The following is a 27,205-nucleotide window of genomic DNA, read 5'->3' as shown; positions in this document are numbered from 1 at the left end:
ACTGAAAGAATCATTTCTTTTCATACAATCTCTTTTAAAAAAAAATCTCAATAGTGGCTGCTTCAATGGTCTCCATTTCCGTTTTCAGGCAAGTAACCACTCTAGCATACTGCACAGTTGATTCAGGAAGACAAATTCATTCGTTGGCAGGGTTACTAGCATGAAGCGAAGATTCCCTAGTACAGTTGACCAGGAAAGAGGAGGCGACGAGAGGAAAGCAACGAGGTTTTCATCCAGCGTATCTTCAACGTTGATGTTTTTATTAATTACAGTCGGAGCACAGAGACGATTCACTTGTTCACCAAATAATATTCGAGAAGGATGTTCATGTCACGAGCTGATCAAGCATGAGAAACAAATGCACGCCGTCAGCCATTTATGATGAGCGCTGCCGCGGAGCGCCATCTCAACCTTTTTATGAAGTCAAGTGTAGTGGCTTGAGATCAAGGGACTATCGAGTTGCTCACCATGTTTTATGTAATAAAGTGACGAAAGGCACCCTGGGGGGGAGACGCTCTGAAGAATAAACTTCAGTGGGCGCGACTAACCTTGATTATCACACAGCTGCTTTTGAAATCCGATTGTACCGCTATGACTTTTCATCATACGCAAATGCCGTCTTGAACGTAAACCCCAAATCGACATCTCTTCAAAATGCTCACTTGAGGGCCAACGCTTGATTACGAGAGTGAAGTTAAACCGCAGACCAAAAGGTGCCATTTGTCCTGTGTTCTAACGAACAAGAGACGATGTGTGCTTAACTCATTCACTCCCAAAGACGTTTTTAAACGTCTTTTCAGACTCAGTCCGAATGAGTTAAAATGCAAAAGCTTCCAAATACTCCGAGTTGTCGAGAAAGAAATGTTATCCTCTTGGATCATAAATTTTTTATTTATTTTTTTAATGCCCTCCCGCTGGTGCGAAAATGTGTTTTTACAGCAGACGCACCCGCGCTACAAATGCTTGGATGAGAGATTGACAGTGTAAAAGATGAAGGTGATGAAGGGGGAGGCAACGAGGAGATCCTTCTGTGGCTTTCCGAGTCTATTTCAGTGACGGCAAGAAACGAAGCGACCTCAAAGAATAATTATTATTGGTCCAGACGGCGAGGCAGCTGCAACGCGTCGCGCAACTATTAGGGGACACCGAGGTGTCTTTCATCTCAAACACAAAAAGCGCGGCAAGACGAGAGAGCGTGGACATTTTTGTCTTTCATCGCCGGAACTTGCGTCCGTCCTTCCTTGTTCTCATTTGCTCTCTTCTCCCACTCTTCCGTATTTCAGAAGCAGCCATCTTTCGCCGGATTCCTTTTGTTCTCAAGCCGTGACCTCATCAGCTGCCGCCACCTTCCTTCTTGCAGACACGCCACCTCAGCTGCCAGCTAATTTGCGGGGGTCACGTGCGATATGAAAATGTTGGGCCACATGGACGGGGATCTGCGGGCCAAATGTAAGACACGCTGAAAGCGCTTTCAATCCATTTTTGCGTGTGGTGGGATATGGGCGCAAAATTTAAATCACAACATGTTTCGTTTTTATGAACTAATTTTAATTTAAAAAATTTACAATTTTACAATTTTTAAAAAATTTTAAAATTAAAATTTTTTTTCATGTATGTATCTCTGAAAGTCTGAATTAATTTGCCTGCAGACATCGAGACAGACCAAAAGTATTTTTTTTGTGAAAAAATATTAAACTGACCACATCGGGACATAAGGTGTCGACGCAGCTGTCAGCGCAGTTTAAATTTTTTGAACAAATAACAAGAAAACAAACACACTTTCATTCACAGGCTGTCGCTTTCATTCTTCGCTGTCATCCAGCCCGGTGCCGCCTTTTCAAGCCGCATGCACTCAGACGTCGCAGATGCTACAGCAGAAAACAAGGATGGTTGACGCCAAGCGGGCAAGAATAATACCCGCACCTTTCCTGTAAGTGCTCTTCCGTTTCATACCGCGAAATCAATTTTACTCAAACAATCGACGGGATTATCGATGAGACACTTGACTGGATTTGAAAAATATTTGACAACCGCAGCCCATAAACACGGTGTAGTATAAAGAAAAGAAAAATTGAAATGATTTGTGTATTGTGAGAGATATCCATTAAGGCCTCCCTCCCCACAACTCCTTTTATTCCAGCTCATCCTGCTTTCACCCCAGTTTCCCACTGCGTTCTGTGACGTTGAAAAAGAAATGCCGTTAATGCTTGACAGAGAGAAGGCGAGGTGAAAATTGCGACGATGGCGAGACGCGGAAGGGAAACAAAAACGGAAGAATGTCCACACACGGTCTCATTTTCTTACCCTGGTGACTATCGTCCCGAAACCGTCATTTGAGCGTCGTCAACTTTTGCCCTGCTTCATAAAACGCGGGCCGCCGACGTTTACTGTGAACTTAATTAAGGCTCGCGCGCCTGCTTGCCGTCTCCCGCTGCTGTATGGCAAAGGCAATTTCCGATCGATCGGGGTTGGCGCAACAATCGATTCATCTCCATTGGTAGCTATTAGGAACCATTTGAGACGAGTTAAGGTTGCAAGAGAGGGAGCGGAAAGAGAGGAAGGGGGGGAGAGGTGGAAGTATGAAAGGTGGGGATAAAAAAAAATAAAAAAGAGAGAGACAGAAGACGTGGCTGGATGGGAAAAGACAGCAGTGATTGTAGGTGAACATCTCCATTAACGAGCTAATTCCCCCGTTCGGGCTTCGCTGTCACCACAGCTATTGAATCATATCTGTAATAGCTGTAATACGCTGAGTCACTCCAGCTATGGATGGAATGCACGTGACTCCGACCGAGTGTCCCATTTACATTTACATAAGCGGACAACCTTTGGGCTGAGACGTACGCCTGATAAGCCAACGCTTTTGGAGAAGGAAGTGCCGGGTAATGACTTAACATGCACCTGACAGTTCCTGCTCCTGTGCACCACTTTTATAAAAGCGGCATGAACACTTTTCTGGTGCTAGCCTGATGGCCATCTGGAATTTCGGTAAAACGTATGAATTTTCCAGATCGGCCACCATACACCAGGAAAAGTCAACTTTTTTTTGAAATGCTAGAAACTCAAATGATTTTGATGCGGTGGTCCAGTGGTTTGCGCGTCGATCTCAAAGTGCAGTGGGTTTTCTCCGGGTACTCCGGTTTCCTCCCACATTCCAAAAACATGCACGGCAAGCTGATTGAACACAAATTGTCCCGAGGTGTGAGTGTGAGCGCGAATAGTTCTTCGTGTCTGTGTGCCCTGCGATTGGCTGGCAACCGGTTCAGGGTGTCCCCCGCCTACTGCCCGAAGACAGCTGGCATAGGCTCCAACACGCCCCGCGACCCTTGTGAGGATAAAGTGGATCAGAAAATGGATGGCTGGATGGAAATCATCATCCGCAATTTTGACGCATAACGAGCCAATCACAAGGAGTCTTTTACAATCGCTCTGAATATTAACATGTGACTCCAAAATGTGTCCTTGCCCCCGTAGTTAAAGTTTTATGATGTCAGCAGTTGGACCTTAGCGACAATTGCAATGACATCATTGCTTCCAAGTCTCAGCAAATCGATAGTCGACTTGAGTGGATCATGTTCGATCTTCAACTTCAATCGTACTGCCTCAAATGACAATCCTAAGCGCTATTTTATCAGTTGGTTAACATGCCGGAAATGAGGATGACAAAAGACTACAGCGTATTTAAAAAAAAAAAAACAGACAGGTGTTTCTCAGCTCAAACTCTTAAAATCTCCTTTCCATGCTCCCAGTATTTAACTCATTCAGTACCAGCCAATTCTGGACCAAGTCTGAAAAAACGTTTAAAAACGTCTTTGGGAGTGAATGAGTTAACATATTTGGCCCTTATTCGGATAAGATTGCCGGAAGCCGAATGTAGAGTGAAAGGTAGGTCTCAAGCGACTGGTTAAAAATATCCACAAATCGCGAGTCCAACAGGGGGAAGAGTTGCGAGTTGTAGCTTTAAAGGCGGCGTCTTTAATTCGCGGCCTGTAGCGAGGAACTCGGCCTGATCAGTGAAGCTCTGGGTAGCTGCAGCGGGGTGACATGTTCCTACGGGAATGATCAAAAGTATTTTCCAAACAGAATGTTTCATGACGCAGGGAACGCGGTGGGGGGAGGAGGGTCGATGGATCCACGCGTGCAGCCATGCGTTCCACCGGATAAAAATCCCAGAACAAACGAGCCGCGTGGTTTGTGTTTCAGTCGCACGGCGTCCTTGATCGTGTTTGTGAGACGCGATGCATTTGCGGCTGATAGTGAGCGTGGCAAAGGGAGCAATGGCGGAATGAAGAGGAGAAAATGTTTAACCCTTTCAATGCACCCTTTAAACCTGATCACATGATCAGCTGTCCACTGTCGTATTTATCGTCGTATTGTTATTTATTTTATTTATTTTTTTCAACATGAGGTGATTTTCTTTGGGAGCGTTACTACGCATCAAATAATTCACAGCACTGTATTTTGGTGAAATTCATTCAGAGCAAACGTGGGCGGGCGGATTAAAATTCTGCGCGAAAAGGCTTCAAAGCGGAGACCGTTGAGTCAACAACTGCCATCGGACATTCGATGTCAAGAATATCCCAGCGCAAATCATCTGAATTTGTTTCATCGGCTTTGCGCTTTGGCCCGTCAGGACGGCAATTTGACGGCTTGGATTCCGTGACATTTGTGTCCGCGAGGGCTGTCGGAGAAGATGGAATCGAGCCGCTCGAAACGCGCCGCGAGTATCCGCGCGCGTCAAGATGGAAGAACAAAGAGGGATCGAGATTGTTTGAGAAAGCGACGCCGGTTTGGAGAGCATTTACGGGCCGCCGTGAGCGTCGACTCTCGTCACACTGCCGCCCACTTGGGGAGCGCGACACACTCATAACCAGTTTGGACTTTGGGATGTTACGGAGTGACAATAGATCACGTCCTTAGGTTGTCAAATTAAAAATATAATCAAATCTGGCGGTTTTGCGGAGAACGACGAACAAAGGCGAACCTTAAACCACTGCACTTCTTGGCGCTCTGAATGTGAACCACCACCCCCCCTAACCGCCCCATCAACACTTGTCTTTCTCTCACCACGGATCAATTTCATATCTTCCCGCGAATTAACCAGAGTGATTAATATTCCCCCCAGAAGCATTTCTTTATCTAAACGTGACATTTAAATGTCAGAACTGCCTGGATAATCAGCTTGGTATTTCAAAAGATCTCCCGCAACTCTGACTGTCCACCACTCTTCTCTTCCTATTTTGCCTGTTGGTTTTTAAAGTCTGCTGGATGCTGGAACCGGCAAAAATAATGGCTTTGCGACACATTCCAGACCTCCATTTAAAAAAAAATTTTTTTTTTTGGTTGATCTTCAAGCGGTGCTTTTTGTTTCATTCCGTTGAGGCTGGGTACACACTGGACTGGACTTGCATTTTTTTTCGATCCGTGAAGGCCATTTAGCCAGAGCTAGTCACATACAGTCCAGTCAAACCTCGGTTTTCGAACGTCTCTGTTCTCGACCAAATCGGTTTTCGACCAAATATTTTGAGTTTTTTATGCCTCGGATGACGACCGAATTTCGGTTCTCGAACAAACTGAGCGCACTTGAATGCGTCACTTGACTCCACTCGCCTTCCTTACACGAGCAAGTGACGCTTCCTCGTGAAGCGTTCCATTGTGAACAGACAATTTTTTCCGGTCGGTTTTCGAACAGCCTTCTGGAACGGATTATGGTCGAAAACCGAAGTATGACCGTATATATTTGTATTCATTTTATCCGAATATTCAATTATTCGATGGAATTTTTGGTATGATATCTGAACACAAATGAACTTGTTCCCTCGGGATGCCGGTGTGACGCCCGCTTTTACAGTAACGAGAATATTCCTGCACATTAACGATGACTCAGACAATCACTCAGCTCGAGAATTTATTTTTCCATTCAAAATTCCCCCCACCAAAATCCACCAAAGTTTGAACACAACCTAAAATCTGAGTTTTGCCGCCCCAAAACAGCAATTGCTCCAATTTTGTTTATTCTTTTTTTTTTTTTTTTAATATCCTAGTTCTGTGTTTCGACTCGACTGATATACAATCCACATATATTTATATCGGGCTTTCACAACCGCTTCAGCTGTAACAAAGCACTTCACAGAACAGTTAACATAAAATAACAAAATAACATAACCACACATAAGACACAGACAGTCATGCAATCGGAACCACTTTTCCTGCATACGCTTTGTTGTTTGAAGCAGTTCGAGACGAAAGAGGAGCGAGTGAAAAGTGTCCTGGACCAGAGACGTCATGCTGAAAATGTGCACACGTCTGCTACAAAGCTAAGTTTGAAAGCAAACAAGAAGCTGTCGCGTCCATTGACGGGGGGGGGGGGGGGGGGGAGAGATTGGCTTTTTGTATCCGGCAGCAGCCGGATACAACTTGAGCAAGTTTGGCCGAAATTCAACCAGGGACCTTCTTCACATCCCAATTCATATCGTTAAAAATTGTAGAAGAGTATCTGATTTTTGGTTCCGTAGCCGTAGAAGCTTATGATGCCTCCGCAGCTTCTACAATCAAGTCTGCGTTTTCCAGCCGAGTCAGTAGCCAGCAGTGATTTCCATGCGATGTCAAAAGGGCTCTCATTTCTGCTTTTGCTTGTTTTCCCCAACCCTCCCTTTTTTTGATCATCTCACCGTCTTTTCTCTTTTCCTTTTCTTCTTCCCCTATCCATCCTTTCATTTTGTCTTTTCCACTTTCTATTTATATCTCATTTCTCTCTCCTGCTTGCTTCCATTATCTCGACCACCTCAACTCTCGTCCATCCCTCCCTCTCACTCTCTTTCTCTCTCCTAATCGGTTTATGTGCCACTATGCGGCAGCGACCGGAACCCCCCCCCCGCCCCCCCAAAAAACCCCGCATGCATATTGAATACGCAACTACGCCAACAAGCAAGCCGGTAAATGAATTATCAGCCTCGCTGATGGCTTTTTTTCCCCCTCATTGACTCTTAGATATCTTTATGGACGATCTATGCAGTGGATGTTTTTATGACTGTTTTGTGTGCGTCACGCTGCGAAGAGGAGGGTTAACTACTTGGTGATAGATGGCAAATATTAGGAAAATACCACCCACCAGAGCCGGGGGGCTTACTTTGGTCCGCATAGTGCACATTACAGTGGCCAGCTGTGTGGATCTAAGTGTGCATCAGCAACATGAGGGCAGCGCATGTTATTTCGTGCTATTTGAAAGCGGCTGCGTGTTATTTAGAGTGTAAATGACACCAGACAGAGCCCACAGATGGAAGCCCAGCAGACTAAGAAACATTAAGAGTGCACTAATGCATCACCGCGCACGCACACACACACACACACACACACACACACACACACACACGCGGGCACACACTCACACACAGAGTCGTAAGTGGAGTATTTGCTCCTGGGCATTATCATGGCAGCCAAATAAAATGCAGAGCAGGTCTTAGGGTAGTTCATTTCAATAAAATCAAATAGCCAAGTTTTGTTTTTTTAAATAAATAGTTTTTAGGCCATTAAAAAAAAATCGAGATGATGGATGATCAACTAATTGAAATCCAATATCGTGCTTCAAAGTCTCGGCACAAGAACTGGGTTGGAATCGTAGAAAATGTGAATTACTGTCCAATGATCTAAAAAAAAGAAAAAAAAGATTTTTTTATTTTTTATTTTAACAATTCAACAAAAGATGGATTATTATATTCCAGACTATTCATTCATTCATCTTCCGTACCGCTTGATCCTCACTAGGGTCGCGGGGGGTGCTGGAGCCTATCCCAGCTGTCACCTGGGCAGTAGGCAGGGGACACCCAGAATCGGATGCCAGCCAATCGCAGGGCACACAGAGACGAACAACCATCCGCGCTCACACTCACACCTAGGGACAATTTAGAGCGTCCAATCAACCTGCCACGCATGTTTTTGGAATGTGGGAGGAAACCGGAGCACCCGGGGAAAACCCACGCAGGCCCGGGGAGAACATGCAAACTCCACACAGGGAGGCCGGAGCTGGAATCAAACCCGGTACCTCTGCACTGTGAAGCCAACGTGCTAACCACTGGACTACCGGGCTGCATTATATTCCAGACTAAAAAATAAAATGTAATACAATTATAGAAAAAAAACTCAACACAACCTGATTGATGATTGTATTTTAATTTAGTTACTTTCAAAATGACAAAATACTGTATTTCATTGCAAAAAAAAAGTTAAATGACATAAAAAGTGAGGAGGCTTCTCCCGCTGAGTTTACCGCCAAACTAAACCCACAACAAAGAGAATTACACTTTGTGTATTTAAAACCACCACAGAACTTCGCCTTACAATACAGGCGAGAGGTCATAGGTGGGCTAACAGTTAACTCTGTTTTCCTTGTTTAAAAAAAAAGACATCACAGAAACTATTGCAGATAGCTTGGCTGACAACTCCATTGATCGTCTTTGCGGTCCTGCTCACTTGTAAGTCAGGGATGGAACAAATGTCACAAAACAGAAAAAATAAAAATAAAAATACGAGCGCACCACTGCTTTTCTTAGTTAAAGGTGCGACAAAAGCATCAGTGCAGTTCATTGTGTCCGGAATGTTCCCAGCTTAATGGAAGCCTAAAAAACAAAACAAAAAAAACTTCAAAATCACTGGCCGGTGGTGTGGCGGCCGACCGACTTTGTCGCCTTGTAAAAATGAGCTTCATTGTGCTCGCGGGGCTCATCTCCTTAATGGACGCGGTGAGCTCTTGATTTCCGCTGCTCACTGTTATGAAGGATGAAAACTGCATTTCCATTCAGGTGAAATGCGGGTGCCAAATCGTTGGGGCCGTGCGGTGGAGTGTCGTCGTCATACGTCATATTTCTATTTTTGAGAGAGAGAGAGAGAGAGAGATGGGTGGTCCAGTGGTGAGTGCGTCGACCCCACAGTGCAGAGGTCGTTTGTTTGATCGCGGTTCCGGCCTCCCTGTGTGGAGTTTGCATGTTCTCCCCGGGGCCTGCGTGGGTTTTCTCCAGGTACTCCGGTTTCCTCCCACATTCCAATGACATGCATGGCGGACTGATTGAACACTCCAAATTGTCCCTAGATGTGAGTGTGAGTCTCTGTGTGCCCTGCGATTGGTGTCCCCCGCCTACTGCCCGAAGATGGCTGGGATAGGCTCCAGCACCCCCCGCGACCCTTGTGGGAATAAAGCGGATCGGAAAATGCATGGATGGATGGATCTATAGCCATATGTAGATGTATATATATTTTTTTTTTACTTGAAATGACCTAGCATCAACCATTGTGTCATCGCCACTCTGTTGACTCAACTTCCTCTTACCTATGATTCTCCTTCCTACCTTCATTCCTTCATCCTACCGCCTTTCTTCAAATGCCTCAGTGCTCCTCCAACACTGCGGTATCACCACGAGCACTCAGGTTTCCACAGCAACACACACACACACGCACACACACAGACCACACTATCACCTTTTTCGCTGATCACACCATGGGTGGACGCGGGCGATCGACACCGTAATCAACCCCGCACGTGCATACTCACACACTAACACAACTCCTATTGACACACACACACACACACACACTGCAGGGATGTAATCATTGGGAGTGCTGAAAGTGCAGAGCAGAGGTGCGCCACTTCGGAATGTAACCGGCGGCCCTTAATCATAAAATCCTTTTTGGCTGATTGGACGACTGACAGTGCGGGCATTAAGCATCATCTCCTTATATTTCAATCAATCCCTTACGCGCTGCAAATCGCCAAATGATATTGACAACCTTTCCGAAGACATACTCGCCGATGGTCATTATTCAAGTGAAGGGAGACGTGCTTGCTCAGGTAGCAAGTTTGCAGTGTGTTTTTTAAAAAATGTGCTGCCACTTGTATTGGGGTTCTGTGCGATTTTAAAGGGAGAATAATGCAAGAGCTGCAATCTTGTTAGTGATCATGATCCAGGTGGAACGTGTGATTTTTTTTTTTCGAAACCTTTGCGATGGTCAAACATGATTAAAAGTTAAAGGAGAAGGCATAAACAGTCATCACTTGAGAGCAGAATGTCAAGGGTGCAGTGTGAAAGCCACACACCTCATGTGTTTCAATTTTTAACCATCTTAAAAGTGTAAAAAGAAGGTAACTCAACAGACAGACGTGAGCGTTTCTATTTGTCAACTGGAATCCAACCGTTCATTGCCACTGACCGTTCTACTGCTCAAATAACGTTTTTCAGCGGGTAGGCATGGAAGATTATCTTTTAGATTCAGAATTGTAAACCACCGTAATGACCAACAGATCACTGTAGATGGCAGAGTAGCATCACTTTGAATTTGACATCAGCACAGCTTTTGAGTAGAAGATCAAGATTAGGTGGTGATTATCAGCTTGTCACGTCGATTAACGGGGGAAGAAATGCCAACAGGTTGGAAATTGGACATGTTTAGGTACCTCACACCCCAAACACATTACGTATATGTGGAGTATAAACAATATGTGTCGTGCTCGGCAGAAAAAATATGTGTTGCAATCAGAAGAAATGATGGAGACACAGTTCATGGAATGAAAGCTGATCACCATGTAAAATAGCCACCGATGTTCATCTCAAGCCTTGGAATGAGTCACTGTCGCGAGGTGTCGACAAATTTTGTCAAAGGTCCGACTTGTTTTTGCTGCTCTATATTTTGCGGTGTCACAAAAGCAAAAACTTTCAGCATCAAAGTCTCACCGCTCTGCTTGGAATGTTTCTTTTCACAAAAAGCCTGTTATCTCAGCTTACTCGTCATAAAACGGGTGTTTTTTGATTAAACCAACCCATTTTCTACTGCTCATTTCTGAAGAACAGAAAAAAAATTAAGAACAATTCGATTTTTTGGTTTTTTTTCCTGATGCGAAAAATAGAGTACATATTATGTATGTATTGTACAAAGATGCACAAGCTGAAAGATGTGACTTTATCCATATCTCACGGTAGCTGCTATATTCACACATACAAGAGATCGGCGCACGTGATTACAGAGTCTGTATGTTTGTTTGAAGACCGAAAAAAAATTGAAACCATTTTTTTTTTTTTTTTGGTATGTGAAAGCCTAGACAAGAGTGCAGCCTAACCAGAGGGCAGGTGTGTGAAGCAATGACACTAAATCAATTCGTACTGGAAGGGAGACGGAGGCTCGGGGGGGTGGGGGGGGGAGTAATGATTGCAGGTAAAGATGAAAGTGTGATGTGGGTGTGTGAGGATTTTTTTTTCCCCCGCGCCCAAACGCAAGACGAATATCTTCTCATCTCGTCGTGGGCTTCGAGGGACTCCACCTATATATTCGGCGGCAGTGGGGCCCTTCAAGGATCGGCAAAGTGGAAACTTTGGGTCGTTTTACAGATCCAAATTTTAAGTGAAAATAATGTGTGAGTGGGAGGGGTTACACCAAAAATGTATAATTTGATGTTTTGCTAAACAGATACCTTGCGACATTTTCAATCAAACTGTTCGACTTAAGAGACGGTCGACTTTTTCGGCAAATCATCCTTTGCCGCATGATTTAGCATTTGAAGTCGGCGCTCGAGGCCGTATTTCTTCTGCCGATCGACTTGAAGGCCGTTATCCCGGAAAAAAAGATTTTCAGTCGACGGGAATGACAGCAGAGAAACAGATATTAAAGTAAGAGGATGATGTCCACGCTGGGACGAAGGAGAAATTGGATTTTTGTCCTTCATAAAACTTGTAGCGTATATAAAAAAAATAAAAAGACATTGTTTTCCCAAGAAGACTTCCTGTTTATGATACAGTAAAAGAGCAACATATTATTCTTTTGGACAATTCTCTTCTGAGCAATAAAAGCCAAAGACGTAGGAAACTATCTGGCCTTGGCATTTTATGATTTATTCCGTAGGGGGGGGATTTTGTGGTTTTTGGCCGAGTTCCATTACAGGCAGTGGCCGCACAAAGTTACTGAAGTTTAATAGCTGTCGTTTATATTGCCTAAATGTGATTTGATTTATTCATTTTAATTTGGCTGAGATGCGGTCTCATCTACCGCAGTGGATACGAGATGTGCGGCTTTTGAATAGATTGCATTAGTCGTGTCGTTTTGACCACAACATCAAGTGAAATTGAGCCGAAGCATCCGTGTCACGTTGAAAGATTCGGCCGGGGTCACCAGTCGTCCAAAAAAAATGTATATATATATATTTTTTAATGTAAATGTAGGGTAGCAAGAATTAGTACAGCGGACGCTCTGAAATCCAACAGATTGTCAAGTGAACAACTCCAACCAACCAAAAAACAGAACAAGATGTGAACCATAAAAGGTATCCATTTAAAAAAAAAAAAAAGCACGACAATGGCAACGTGACCCGCCATTACTTGACAAGCGCCTCCTCCTGTTGCCTGCAGCAACCACTTTCTTATCATCCCGCTGTGCAAATCCTTTACTTAGTTGGATGATCTTGAGTTAATGAAATGCTAAATTCTTAGTTGTTCGAGAACTGAACAGAGCAATTCCTCATACTGAGGTCTCCCTTTCCTTCTTCTTCCAGCTCTTTGGTCACTGTGTAAATCAGCATCTGAGGGGGGACTGCAGTCTGCAAGGAGCTGATGGTAAATCTTCGAGTGAATATACGTATTAAAAACAAAACAAAAACAAAGGATGTTTCGAGATGACAAACGCTGCAAAATAAGCTACCGGTACTTGTAAGAATACGTGGTCACATGACACGGGTAGCCACAGTCACTCGCTTCCGTATTTACCGTTGTTCATTTGATTGTTTTGTAACTGTGGTCTTGAAGGGGTTTTTTTTTCCCCCGTACAAATATTTACTGTAATCATGACTCAACTACTGTTTTCGCATACCATATGGATAGATTACAATCCGTTCTAATTTATGTACGAAGTTGGGTTACGTTATCCAAAATTGCATTGATTGGACAAACTGACGCAAGAGTAAATATTTTCAAAAGGGTGGACAAAACACTTAGCACTTGAGCGCCAAAACGGAGCGGATATGTTAATGACGAGAGACATCACCTAATAAGGTCATCTTATAAAGATTTTGGAACGTATTTTCCCCCAAAATGAGGTTTTGAATTCAGTTGAATACGCCGTCAAACAAATGAACAATGAGGGCGCAGTTAAACGTTAAATGACCATCATTTTTATTCTTTATTCTTTGTTTTTTACATTATGCACGACTCCCATTTATTGTGCAATAATCTAATTGAAACATGTATTTGTATTTTTTTTTTTACATATTTTAATGCATTTTTATGCTTTAGAAAACATTTATGTCTGAATTTGCGGGGGGCTTGGAACGGATTAGGGCATTTACATGGAAAACGCGTCTCTACTTACAAATTTTTCTAGTTAATAAATTTCTTCCAGAACCAATTAATTTCGTAAGTACGAACAAATTTGGCGTACGCCACTGCAGTTAAACGCCAACATTTTTGTCACCGCATAAGTACCACTTGTTTCCTGCCGCTGTACCGATGGAATTAATCAGTGATCGTATCGACGTCAAACCAGCCCTTTCCGTCCTATCCCACCATTCCGAATCCCAGGTGAAGGGATCTCAACCGCAATGCTTAACACGCTCCGCTACCTCCACAGTAACCGTACGTTATAACACACTCGCGCACCAAAGCATTCCCTACAGGATGAAGGAGGATGAGGGGCGGGGAACACAGACATCATTTTCACAGCTCCCTGAGCAACTCTAACGGGCCTGAGAGAGTGCCGACCAGCCACTGGAAAAAAATAAATAATAAAGAATACAAAATAAAAGAGAGAGCTTCGGGACAGATTAAAGGTTGAAGTTGGGTCATGAGAAAATAAGTGGCAACGATGATACAAAACAAGTAGGGAGGGGAAAAAAATTGAAAGTGGATTGATCGATACGTCCTTGGCATCCATTTGTGTGAAAATGCAGAATTAAAGCTTAGCAGGACAGGATTTTTATTTAAACTGTTAAATTTAAAAAAAAAAAAAAAAAAAAAAGACCGGCCCCAAAATCTATCTATCCAACCATTTTCTACTTCTGGACTGGTCGCTCGTCAGTCACAGGGACTGATGACCATTCACACTAACAGTCACACCCTAACTGAGCGGCAACTTAATGCACGCCGCTTGCAGTCAGGCAAATGTACCGTTCCACCATTTGTGACATCCCAAAATCCATGACACTCAATACTGGTCCAACACCCATTTTTCTATCCAGTGTGGGACGCCAAGTCAGCTTCTGATGTCATCACCGGCACGGCAACCCCGATGGCAATAAAACAACCAGCATGAGTTCTGAAAACAAAAAGATGGATTTCACCTGGAGGGGTAAATAATGTCCGAGAACCAGTTGATAGTGATATGTAAGCTTTTTTTTCTTTTTTTTGCAACTGCATGTCTGTCCGACTTTCCTATCTTTGGGTGAGCCCGTCTTATCACTCAAATTCAGGACAGGACCTTTGCCGCACGTTGGCTTTACTTTCCCCACCCACCGCTCCCCACCACGCGGCATCCATTTTGAAAGACAGGGTCGGGACTTGGGAATGTCATGCCGTGAGATTAAAATTGGCCACCGGCGTGCTCTGAAGAGACAAGCCGTCTAATTCTTCGCAGCTGCAGCAGTCCTCAAAAGTTACTGAAAAGACGGTTAGGTACTGTGGAAAGACCTTATTTTTAGGTTTACAGAATAAGGGTTTCAATTTTTTGCAACAAAAATATCTTAAATAGTTGAATGCATCCAAGAATATAAATAAATCAGCTTTTCTATGCCCAACCAAACATCTGTTTTCATTAAATTCACTGATCAAGGAAAAGCCTGTTGTTAAAAAAACAACACAGGGCAAAGAAAGAACCCCTGGGGTACACCAAAATGTATTTTACCTTTTGTCTTCTTTCTTTCCATATGCGTAGCTGATAGGTCTTGGCTTTGTACCGAATGCAGAGTTCCAAGGTTTAAGATCTACTGTGATTGGTTGCTGGAGAGGAGCCGGTTTGCTTCCCAAACTCTTGAGCAAGGTACTAACACGTCATCTGTTTTAATTCTTCAAACTCTGGGGTAGAGCCAAAACTGAACATATCTGGAGGCAATTGTAAGGGCCGAAGTATCCCGCCGACTGCACGCTCCATGTTAGCCTTTGTAAGTAGTCTGAGATTGATACGTGACTGTACATGCTAGGGCAGACACCATCCCATCACCTCCTCCGTGTTCAGCTCCACACCCCGTCATAGGGAAACATCAGTCAGCTCTGAAAGGTTTTCCGCTCGGGCCTTGGACGCATTCCAGGATAAGATACACTTTGGAACACGTTTTCCATTTCCCCCCTTTGGCCTACTTCCAAATCTTAATGTATTGCCTGGAAGTTGTAACGAAAGAATCACGATCTGTTTGGGTTTCAGATAGACTGGAGGTGGGCATGTGACGTTCTCTAGTGTACCGTATACTGTATATGATAACCCTTTTATGAACAAGACAGTGATTTTTCCTGTCCATTAGTTCCCATTGTAAAACACAGTTTTAACATGGTTTATAAATCACTGTATCCCCCCCCCCCCCCGCTGCCCCCCACCTCCAAAATGCCAAATACCAGTAGCGAATGGTACACAGGTCCAGCCACCAAAACAACAAACAAACAAAGTAGTTCATCCCTACGTTCAACATGAACAATAATCCATCACTTGTGAATTTGGAACGCCTCCCAAAGATCAGAACTAAGAAGGAGAGAAGAACATTGACTGCACAACAACAGAACGTACTGAAGTTGAGCAGAATTGTTTTGGGAGACCTGAGTCTGGGCAGACATGATGAATGCACTAGAAAGTGTTTCCAATTCAGCCCGCACTTCCCAGAGCGGGTTTGATGTTGGCTTGTTGTGTTCCTTTCCGACAATCGTTGGCGGCTAAAAGGTTGCGGGGGCCATTAAAAGTCAGCTAATGGTCTCCATGAAGTCACCCTTTTGTGGTTATTGACAATTTTAGGGTGTCTTCCAAAAGGTGGCCGAATTTAAAGACTGGATGGTAAAATGGATCTTTACACAAGATTACCCTGGTGCATGCAAAATAGATACTTGATACTTTTTAAGGCTGGAGTTATGTTCCAGAAACATTCCCGCGGTAGACGAACATCTGCGACCATATATTCATTGTGTTTTATGCATAATACAAATACAAAATATGCACGTGAGATGTGAGAATAATATTTTTTTTATCCACTTGGGTGGCTATAGAAAAATGATCACCACAATATAGCGACAAAATCTGGGATATAAAATTAGATATGGACGATTTCAATATAATCTGTTAGACCCCAAAGTGAAATGTGATATGGCAAAGGACAATTTCATTTTCTTGAAACAAGAGTTTCGGGGAACCTTAAAGGTTCCCCTGTTGAGTCCAATTGGAGGCAAAATCGGGAACACACAAAAGGGACTTCAACGTGACCTTTACCTTTAACCATAAAAGCCCAACCAAGTCCAAGCCAACCCAAATTGAAAAACGTCGCTATAGGCCATCCTGGAAAAATGCGTGCCCGAAAAACGGGATGTATGGACAAACAACCCACAACACAATGCCCAAAGCGGCCGAGGGCATGAAGGCATAAAAGGGTCAGACAGACACCGAGAGACAGAGTGGACATTTATAAAATCTCTCGCTAGCTGAGGGGAAGACAGAGTGACAAATTGGACTTGGCAAAAAAAGACAACGGGACAGAAAATCTTTTGGCCGAGAGCTGGGATTGTGAGTGGCTCTTGTCGAAAAGCTGTTTGGACATAAAAATTTGAAAAGCCTTTTTTATCACAACGAGCGCACCGGTCTAAAGATTGTTTGTTAGCAAAGAGCAGCATGTTGTTGACTTTCAACTCAAATTTTGCTGAACCGTTTCATGGACCCTGTAGCCAGAAAACATGATAAGCTGCGCACTGTAGTAACCGCTGTGCCTGAAAGGGTTAGAGTAAATCTCAAGATGAACTCGGTGTCAAATTAATTTTAGTCGCGGGTCAATTTGGAGTTATGTCTTCCCTCGGAGGGCCGTTGTGACACTGAAACCACAAAATTATTACTTGTACCCAACAAATGAATAGATCACTAGTTTGGAAATCAGTCAAGTCAATTATAATAGTTTGTTCATTTATTGTTCAAGTGAGTGTAAACAGGGGAACAAAATGATTGCAAAATCCCAACGTTATTTTTTACACATGACAATTTGACATTTCGATACAGATTTTTAGCAAGTTGACACACATGATTTGCTTTCGCGGGCCACATAAAATGATCTGACGGGCTGGATCTGGCCCCCGGGCCTTGAGTTTGACACCAGTGGTGTCGTTCATCCACCAAGAAGGTTTACCTTATCCTTGAACAACAAATGCCTTGCATCCAACTGGTACTTTTTTTTTCCACTTGGATTTGGTTTTTGGCTAACTTGTTAAGGCAGGTGTGTCTACAATAACTGCGAGGAAAGCTAAGAAGGGAACAATTAGCTCCACTTCTCAATAAACTGCTTTATTGATGACAACCGAGACTAAAGTGAGGCAAAAATAGAAACCGCTTATGCCAAGCAGTACGCTGAGGTAAGGATTCTCTCCACGCCAATCAACAAACACGCGCACAAACACAAATGAAGGAAGCCTTTCCAATCGACGGGCGTGCGCCAAATAAAACACGGGGGGATCCTCGCTTGTATTCCTGTAAAAAGGATTTTGAACGCATGTCCCAATGGTGTAGTTTGCCACTAATCTACACTAATGCAGAAGTGAAGTCATAATCACAGTAAATACTTGAGTGAAAAAACAACAACTTTGAAACAATCAAATAAAAAACTGCAAGTAACAGTAAGTTCATGACCAGCTATTCCGAACCTTAAAAACGTCCATGTCGTGACCGTCATAAACCAACGACCCCCTTGTACTCGCCGCACTGGAAAAGAAGTCGTCATCAGCAACGTTAAATGTGTTTCTGTAGACTGATGCTCCTTCCTGTAATATCTTGCACTCAGCGGGCACACGCGATGATTTACCCTATGCATTTTCATAGCGGTGCCTTGCGAGTGGTAAATAATTCATTTGGTCCCTCGGTGGTGGAGATGTTTCCGATGCACAAACACTCTTGCGCCGTTTCATGCGCATGCATTTCGGACAAGTCTTGACGTTCCATTCTCCAACCCTGCCCTTTTAATCAGCCGACCGAAGCCAGAAACAACAGCCACCCGGCGGAAAGCACATATCTTGTGAACTCCCTCACCGGTGGGTGCTCACTGTCTTTCTGACATCAGCTGGCGGGTGTTGTGCGGTGCCATTACAGCGGAGAGGACCATTGCCACTGACACCTTGAGTGGAATAATAGCCCGCGCGTGCAAGTTTGTGTGTGTGCTTGTGCACGTCCCTGCGTGCATCATCTGCTGGTGGTTCCTTTGTCATGTCGACATCTGTTGCGCTCTCACCAAGAAATATATATAGATCACTGGTTTCATCAAAAGGAAGAATTATAGTTAGAAACTTAATGACACTTGCGGAATTGGTCGATGAAGCAGCATTTGGCTCATTGCCTGTGGTTATGCTACTGCTCTCTGCTCCAAGTACATGTAAGCAATTATAGATGTTAAAGTTGCAAATTTCACTTTTACCCGGGCTAACTGTCCTGCGTTTGATTTAAAGCAGCGGGTGTCAAACCCATTTTTGTCCACGGCCACATTTTAGTTTCCCTTGGAGGGCCGTTATGACTGAAACCATATCAAGAAGTCAAGAATAACGGTTTAGTCAATTGTTGTTTAAATTACTGTCATGGGGTCATGGAAGTTGACATGTTTGATTTGCTTTTGCGGGCCACATAAAATGACGTGGCGGGCCAGATCCGGCCCCCGGGCCCTGAGTTGGAAACCGGTGGTTTAAAGGAAGATTGTAAAAAGGATTTATGCTTCATCAACGGATGACCCTGACTCACTGTTTTTGTCAGCTTTGACGCTTCTGAGCGCAGCATCAGTTATACCTGTTCGGCTACATCAGATAGCTTAGCAATTACCGTATTTTCCGCACGATAAGGCACACCTAAAAGCATTCAATTTTCTCAAAAGCCATTTTATAATCCGATGGATTATAAAATGAATCACAATTCAGATTTCTTGGACGGAGTATTTTAAATGTTCTGTTTTTAAATGTGCTTTGCTACAGCTGCAGCGGTTGGGTAAGCGCCACATAAATACAATTGCATTGTAGTGTATTCTCTTTAGCGTAGCTCCATCTAGTGGATGCATAACACAACCTCATCCACTATTGTAGCTTCTATTCTGTGCGCCTGAAAATGCCATGAAAACAGTTTCAAAATATGCTATTCATTGAAATATGCCATTCATTGAAGGTGCGCCTTATAATGCGAAGCGCCTTAAAATGCGGAAAATACGGTACCTTCACGAATGAAACGGACTGCGAAGAGAGAGGCGGTGAATCACTTAGAGTACGTACATCCCGCTGTTGGTTTGTATCGTTCACTCCATAGTGGAAGCTCTCATAGTGAAATTCCCCAAAGAGGATCTCAAGCTGAGAAGAGAGCTTTTCTTTATATACATTTGTGGTCAATTAGTTCAAGAAGATCTTGGACAACGGGGGAGTCTTCACCGCCAAGAGGCGTTTAGGGTGATTTTTTTTCTTTTTTTTTTTGTGAAGCCAGCGGGATTCCGCCGTCTTAAACGCTCTCAAGTGAACCGAGCTAACGGTGGCGCCCACAGCGCGCGAGTGTTTTTAAACGCGCAGAAAACGCTAATGGACTTATCAGCAGGCTTTGCTATTACAACAGTCAACGGAGCAAAACGTGTTGTCGACGGCGACGTGGCATTAGTTCCACCGCATTAGACACAAATAAGCGTGCAGCCCTCTCGCGACTTCACCTACAGTAACACGCAGCATGCCCGTTTACGGCAAGACGGCGTGTAAGTGGTTCAAAAGCAGTAATATAAAGACATAAATATAAAATGATCAACTTCATTAAAACTTGTGATCCGTATTCTTCCTGGTTCATCGTGCGTCTTTGACAACCGCCAAACCGGCAATATATTGTATGCTAGCATTTTATGAGGTGCACTGCACTGTGTACAAAATTCTACTACATTCGCAAGAGAATGGCATTTTTGTTAGCCACTAAATGACACTTGTGAGCTAAGAACGTTACCACGCCCACGCTTCTTTTCCAAATAGCATACAATGTCCCTTTTCCGACGCAAAATTAAACCTCCAGTTCCCACACTCGGGAGATCCCGTCTCATATCAGACGAAATCTGGAATTACAACCTTACGCTTAGGCTTCGCCTTGAGCTTGAGGTTTTTTTTCCCCAATCTGCCCTAAAGCATCACTTCAAAGGCACCTGTGCCTGCTCTGATGTGATATTTCAAAACGTTGAGATACTGCATTATAAAAGCCAGACACACGCGGCAAATTAAGTCAGTTTCAAGGATGACTTCAAAGTGTGGTCGGCTGCGATGACAAAAAAAAAACTGAGGCCACTGGTCATGGTCAATGCGCAAAGTGAACAACTAGCCGGATAAAATCTTGATCAGTCACACGTTGATGTTAGCATTTTGCTGATCCCCAAAAAATATAAACAATTGCTGCTCGTGGTGTGAATTTCTCCACAAAAGACGATTCGGTAAATGTGTTTAACGTTGTAAACATCATCAGTTCCATCAAATTAATTAATGAATTAATTTCATCTTTAACTGTTTCAAACAACAAAGTGAATGGAGGATAAGTGGTGAAGATGACACGACTGTCTGTTTTATGTGTTGCGTTGTATTATTTTGTCATTTTGGTGAAGTGTTCTTTTGATGGTGGCGCGGGCACCTGCAGCGGCTCCTCTTGTTGTCTGGGAGGAAATTTCATCTGTGTTGTATGTTAGCATACTTGACAATAAAGTTGTACTTGATACTTGAAATAAATGAATAATCTGTATATGTTCCCTGCGTTAGTTGGAACAGCTACGTCCCAAATGTGATTCATGTCAATCATTAGCTCTGACTTGTACTCATAATCGTACGGCATACACCCATGTTAACTCATTCAATCCCAAAGACGTTTTTAAACGTCTTTTCAGACTTGGTCCAGAATTGGCTGGTACTGAATGAGTTAAAAGTGGGCAATTTATCACAAAAGTAGAGACGATAGCTCAAAATTATAAGAAAACCCCCAAAGCGAACCTCTCAAAATCCACGACAACCTGACATTTTTTTTTTTGTTTGCGGCAGGTTTTGAATCAACGAAGCGCTGCAGCAGGTGTGGTTTCTTCTTTCCTATAAGGGGATGAGATCACCGGTGTTCTCAAACATCCCCTCATGTTTGCACACAAACTCGGCTCGCCCCCTCCCAGCCTTCCTCCCTCCCGCCGCGCGTCCCTCCCTGCTGTCTCGCCTGGCACCGCTTCCCACTCTCGCCACAGATGGTGACGGGAGACAGACGCAAAGCAGGCAACGGCAGCAGTTGGCTTCCGTGACGAAACGTCGCATCTAATCTTCCTCGAACGTAAGTCGTGTGTTGATCACTGAATCACATGTATCGAATCACCCCCCCCCCCCCCACCTTATTTGCCGCTTGTTTCCACACCTATTAACCTCTGGGATGTGACCTCCCAGTCACATATCCATCCACTCTCCAGCTTTCGCGGTGACAAATTACTGGCTGCTTACCTCTTGACAAGATTTCAGAAAAAAAACTTTTATGTCTCCGCATTGATCCAAGTCATCAAGGGCCCCTTTTGAGGGATCGATAGTAATCATAACACTTACCAGCTGCATGCCACAGATAAAGGCCAAGGTACACCTGCCGCTGCAGCACCCCATGGCGTCCTCTGCACCCTGCCTGCCCGCCAGTCGCGTGGGGAACGTCCCCGGCTCTTCGGCTAGGTTTGTTAATTTTGCAGTTCCTCCTTGGAGCTGTCGGGGCCAAGTCGAGGCGCTCACTGCTTGGCCTTGAGGGGTTCCCAGGAGACGTGGGACCCTTGCGCTCTGGTTGGAAAATGGTAGTGTCTCGTCTGGGAAAGCACTTTTAGGAGTGTGTCATTTTGATCATTAATTCATCATTTGTAAAATGGGAGGAAAGCTTGCATGAAGAAAAGTTTGGTCCCAGAGACAATAAAGCAAGGTGTCATCTTGAAAAAACAAATGTATGTAATGAAAAGTCAAAAACTCTTTGCTCCAGATCAATTCACAATTATAATTTGGTTGATAATCCCATTTAGTTCAATCCTGGAAGTGTCTAATATGTAAAAAAAAAAAAAAAAAAAAAAGGTGCTAAAAGTGTCCCTTAGAGAAAGTGCGGACGCGAGGAGACAATGCCGTCCTCAAGAGTCCCCCAAAAATGCGACCACACTGAACCCGAAATGCGGCTCTCCGAGGAGTCAGCGGCCACTTCTCGTCCTCCTCCCCCGGGTGCCACGTCTCCTCGCCGGGGTCATATCGCCCTCAGCCGCTCCGCTTCCGCCGCCTCCGTCGCACAGGTGCTCTCCTCCAAATGGGCCGTCACAGCAGCTCCGTCCGACCGGACCGGAGCGTTTATTATAAAAGACACGTTCGGGTGGCGGTGACTCTTCAGTAAGTCTCCATTGAGATGAGATTTTAACCAAAAAAAAAAAATGTCTGGAATAACGTCCTAATTTGTGGACTCGCCTTGACACAGTGGACCGGGCGGACAATGGGGATCAAGATGGACCAGCCGAGCGAGAAACCACAACCGTGAGGAGCGTCTCTCGCCCGCCATCTGTCAAGACCAGCACCGCGCAGAGACATGCCACTTCTGACAGGACCTTTCAAAATAAGACATTGGTAAGGCTGCATTATGCTTTGACGCTATTAGGTTCCTTAAACGCAGTCTTATTTTGAAAGCTGTCGTTGAAATTGTCTTATCTCTACGCGGTCTTTGCATGAAACTACGCATTCACGAGAACAGTGCTCCTTTCAATTAATTACATAAAATCCATCAAAACATTAAATAGACGTATCAAATAGATATGAGAGCTATATAGTTCAAATATATGCCTTTAGCAAGGGGAGTGACGAACATTTTGCATTCGAATTGTAGTTTCTTCCACCACAAGCTAAAGCCACAAAATTAAACGTTTGGTTAAAATGGAACTTTTATTGTTGCAAGAGGAATACTTGGGTCTCGATTGTACCTGTTCACCCACCACTTGTCAAATTAAACAATCATGAGTTCAATCATTTAGCCTGGATTTGAAAATGTGGGGGATTATGATTTAAGTTTTCACTAGCAAGAAGGCACTCAGATGCTGAAAAATCCATTTTTCTAACTGCAAAAAGTTCATTAGTTGATTGTGAAGTTGTTGATATGGTGGCATTGGGGGTCATATTTTTGTTTCTCCTCTAGAAGAGCCAGACTCTGGATTTTGCTTCTCGGCTCATCCTAACATCACCAAGACCTCAAAATGACTCAAATCTGGACAGACTTGCTCAAATTAAGATTTTGAGACTACTTACGATGGAATTTAGTTTGAATATGGATGAATTAACTAAAAAGTAAATTTTCCGTTACGCATATCCGCTCGAATACAAAATTATGCCCATAAGTGTCTGTTTAAGGCCATCGGCAATAACAAAGTTCTTGACCTTTCAAGTGATGAATTACTTTGGTCCTTAGTTTTATTTTGAAGGCTAACACGTCCGATCCTTTTCCTGTTTGCGTCTGGCTTCAAGTGGTTGATGTTCCGCTCAGCAGGGCTCTTTTCATTCCCTGCGATGAGATTTTTGGCCGTGCTCGGTGCGCAGCTGCTCCAAGATGCAGCCTTCAACCAATCAAACATACCATGCCCTCTCCCCTTCTGGCCCTTCCCCCTATCAGCGGGGAGCCCTCTCTTTGAGGTTTCACCCTCATCAATTTGTCCTAATTCCTCATTCGCTTCATTAACGTCGCTTTTCTGCTAACCAGCTATTGATGTTCAATACTTAATAGAGGGTGCTTAATGAATTTCATATCCTATATTCAAATTGCTCAACAACTAGCCATCAATTATGCCAGCAAGCGAGAGAGTTTACTCTGCGGAGAGTGGTTATCTCATTACAGACACTTCATTTAGCTAAGTATCGTCCTCGCTGCCTCGGCTAACAAGAGTAGAACATCCCTAATGTGGTCAAATCTGAACCGAACCGAATACTGTTTTGGATTTCAGAAATGCAGGATCAGACAAAGTGCGATAAAAAAAATATTTATCACAGAAAAGCGCGACGACGAAGTAAAAACTGAAATCGCTGGTCACAAGGAGCCAGGAAAAAAAAAACAATGCATAAAAGAAAAAGCGGTTGCAAAGGCGACGTACAAGAGAATACACAAATGAAATCAAAAGTCCAACAACAAAAAAACAAAAATCAAGATCGATAAAAAGGGAAAATGAAAGTACAAAGTTCCATGACAAAATGGGAGCGACTATGAACGCTATCGAGAGGTCTGGAATACAACAATTGAAGCACAACCGTGAGCAAAGTCAATAATCCGACGAGAGACTCAGCAATTTGGCAGTCCTTAAATACATGCTGGAGGGAACCGCCCATCACTCCATTTGGAGCTGAAAACAAAACAGACAGACAGACATGATCAAATCTGAGGTTTTAACCAACATTTTTGGATTAAAAAAAAAAAAAGTTAAACAAAACCCCATGGCCATGCATGACATCATGTGACACCTTGGCATCAAATGGTTAACACATTTATTTGTTTTTTCGAGTCTTTATATGAGACCAAAGCAGACGGCAGAGACAGAAAGTGTGACGAGGGGTTCGCCCAACACTTCCTTGGAAAAATATGTTTCAAAAGTCAAACTAAATGCAAACATCGAGCGTGATGTCATGTGAGATGCCCGCAAACTCCACAGGACTTAACCCTAAAATTCTTTTGCTTTTTGTTTCCTCCTTTTTATCATGTCACCGCAGATGAAGACCAGCGATTGCAAATGAGGACAAACATGTTTCCACAGTGAGTAAGTTAACCTTCTTTTCGTCTCATTGAGCTTTTTTTTTTTTCAATTTATAGTCATGCTTGGATGATGAGTGTTATGACTTCAAAAATGGCACATACAGTGAATGAATGGCTCATTTGTTGAGCCTATCTCTGCTCTCCTCCGTCGCCATCAATCTATGTCGGCGTCCACCCCTCCCGCATACACACAAAGAAACGCGCTCACCACACAGGCTGCAAGGGGAGTTTAATTATACTACTAATCTTGATTGACAGCGGCGTACAGAAAGGCAGATTCCCGCGAGCTACGTGTCAAAGCGACCGCCCAGTCATGCGGACCTATTTAGTCATCCTTCCATATTCCCCCCCGCCCCCGCCACACTTTTCCCCCCCCCATCTATGCTATCCCACCGCTGCTTCTCGCTCTTCCTTCCTCTCCTATTCATCCCACGATGAGTAATTCAGCCTCCTTGGTCACACTTAAGATGGTCATCAATGGGAGGGGGAAACGCCTAGCGACCTGGAACCTGAGGGGGAGGCACTCCGACGGTGATGATGATTGGGGGAAGGGGTTAATTTGACAGTCAGTGATTGTCAGTGAGACCGAAATAGATTAGATCATAGATCATTTTGCGCACTTTTCGTCCACGTCTATTCTCTCATCCAGACCTCTGACACACTTACTATGCAAACAACAAACAGGTAGGAATCAATCAATTCAGAGGCTGGCTGTCAATCAAAGTATGGCGTTTTTCAGAGACATGTGAATGCCATTGAAATCCATGAGAAAAATAGTAACTACGCTCCGCTGAGCCGTAGCGATTTTTGCTGGCCAAGTATGTAAAACACACATGGAATTTGTTTCCGGTAGGCTACACACACATTGCAATAACAAGCAACTACGACAAACAAAGACATGACATATAGGCATCGAAAGGCTTTCCATAATGTAAGGGTCCCATTGTGCAGTCATACCACCCAATGACAGCTTTGCGACAATATGCAGAGTCATCGAGCAGAGATAGTGATCAGTGTTGCAATACAATACTATGACGCTTGTGCAGTTGGTGCAGATAATCGTTGCACCATTTTTAAGTGACCAGCAGCAGTAAGTGTCGGACAACTTCAGGTGTACAATTAAACAGAAAGTCCTTGAGCGCTTTAAAGTGTCTGGTGCTGTGGAATATTGATCACGGACAATTGTTCAAGTGTGTAGAGAGCTGGAGCGACAGTGATCGTTGCGGTAATACTGTTCCACAGGGGAGTGCGAAAATGTATAGATTATAGAGTATAGATTACAGATTTGAGTTACTGTTTAGGAAATTAATGGCGATAGTGAAGAAGCTGTTTGAATGTCTGTTGGGTTTGGTGCGCATGGTTCGGTAGCGCTTGCCTGAAGGGAGCAGCTGGAAAAGGTGGTGGGCAGGGTATTGAGGGTCCAGTAGGATTTTCCATACCCCTGTCTTGGTTCTTGCGGGTAGGGCGGTGCCATTGATTTTTTTTTTTCCCCAGTCCGAACTGTCCGTTGCAGTCGGATTTTGTCCTTTATTGTGGCTGATTTGACGACAGCTGTGTAGAACTGTCAGTTACCAATGGTGTGTAAAGAAATAGTGTAGCGGTATTAGAATACAAGGTCACACTGTTTTTGATTTAATTGATTTATATCTCTGGCCGTGGAGTGTTTTTCATAGAAATATTTTCTGTAATCATGACTTTACTGCTGTGTTGGTGTAGCTTGGTGATAAACTGCGGGTACTTTATGGGCTTAGGTTAAGGCTGCCGTCGGGTTACCAAACAACACACCTGCAAAACATCGCGCCACATGATGTTGACTGAGACAGAAAGTGACAAAGAAGCAGGGCTACATCTACATCTTCCAGATAGCAGGTGCATCTTTATTACTTTATCTGTCTCAAGCAGATGTCGCCAGATGCATGCTGCTGCCAGCCTATTCCAACACACACACTGGGAAGCACACAGACCCTCTGCCACTCTCACATGCCGGCAACACCTTGTTGTCCTATCTTGACAGCGATCCAGCTGCACAGCCCCAGCTAGAGGAAATAGCCTGGCATGAATGTGCAATGTGCGCGTGAGGCAGTGAAGTGGAAGATCGAGTGTTTACACCTGGTGAAATTGAGGACGGAATTTAGATAAGGCAGGGAGAGCAATAGGAGGATGCAAGGGAGTGTAATGGACAGCGGAGGGGAGAGATGTGTGTGTGTGTTTAAGCCAGAATTGAAAACACATTAATCGACGATGTTAAGTTGCCATC

The 27,205-nt window shown here is 43.9% G+C and overlaps 1 protein-coding gene and 2 long non-coding RNA genes across 4 annotated transcripts in view; 2 read left to right on the top strand and 1 right to left on the bottom strand.

The window, feature by feature from the left end:
* LOC147187907 (sodium/potassium-transporting ATPase subunit beta-1-interacting protein 2) overlaps positions 1-21,885 on the bottom strand; it is a 51,850-nt gene extending 29,965 nt beyond the window's left edge. For both annotated transcript variants that reach the window (XM_086100999.1, XM_086100998.1), the window contains exon 1: positions 21,753-21,885. In XM_086100999.1, coding sequence (XP_085957125.1) covers positions 21,753-21,806 — 54 coding nt within the window. In that variant the 5' untranslated portion in view covers positions 21,807-21,885. The remainder of the gene's footprint in view (positions 1-21,752) is intronic.
* LOC147187908 (uncharacterized) lies at positions 1,794-15,053 on the top strand. The gene is made up of 4 exons (XR_015097715.1): positions 1,794-1,930; positions 12,530-12,590; positions 14,207-14,316; positions 14,899-15,053. It is a non-coding gene; the product is annotated as an uncharacterized LOC147187908 (long non-coding RNA).
* Positions 21,886-22,411: 526 nt separating the features above from the next.
* LOC147187906 (uncharacterized) lies at positions 22,412-25,044 on the top strand. The gene is made up of 3 exons (XR_015097716.1): positions 22,412-22,556; positions 22,642-22,787; positions 24,906-25,044. It is a non-coding gene; the product is annotated as an uncharacterized LOC147187906 (long non-coding RNA).
* Positions 25,045-27,205: the final 2,161 nt, after the last annotated feature.

Source organism: Hippocampus guttulatus, chromosome 20, assembly GCF_054856545.1.
Source record: "Hippocampus guttulatus isolate MCC_2025c chromosome 20, RoL_Hgut_1.0, whole genome shotgun sequence".
NCBI lineage: Eukaryota > Metazoa > Chordata > Actinopteri > Syngnathiformes > Syngnathidae > Hippocampus > Hippocampus guttulatus.
Note: the sequence above shows the minus strand (reverse complement) of the source record. Positions and strands in the feature narration are given on the sequence as shown.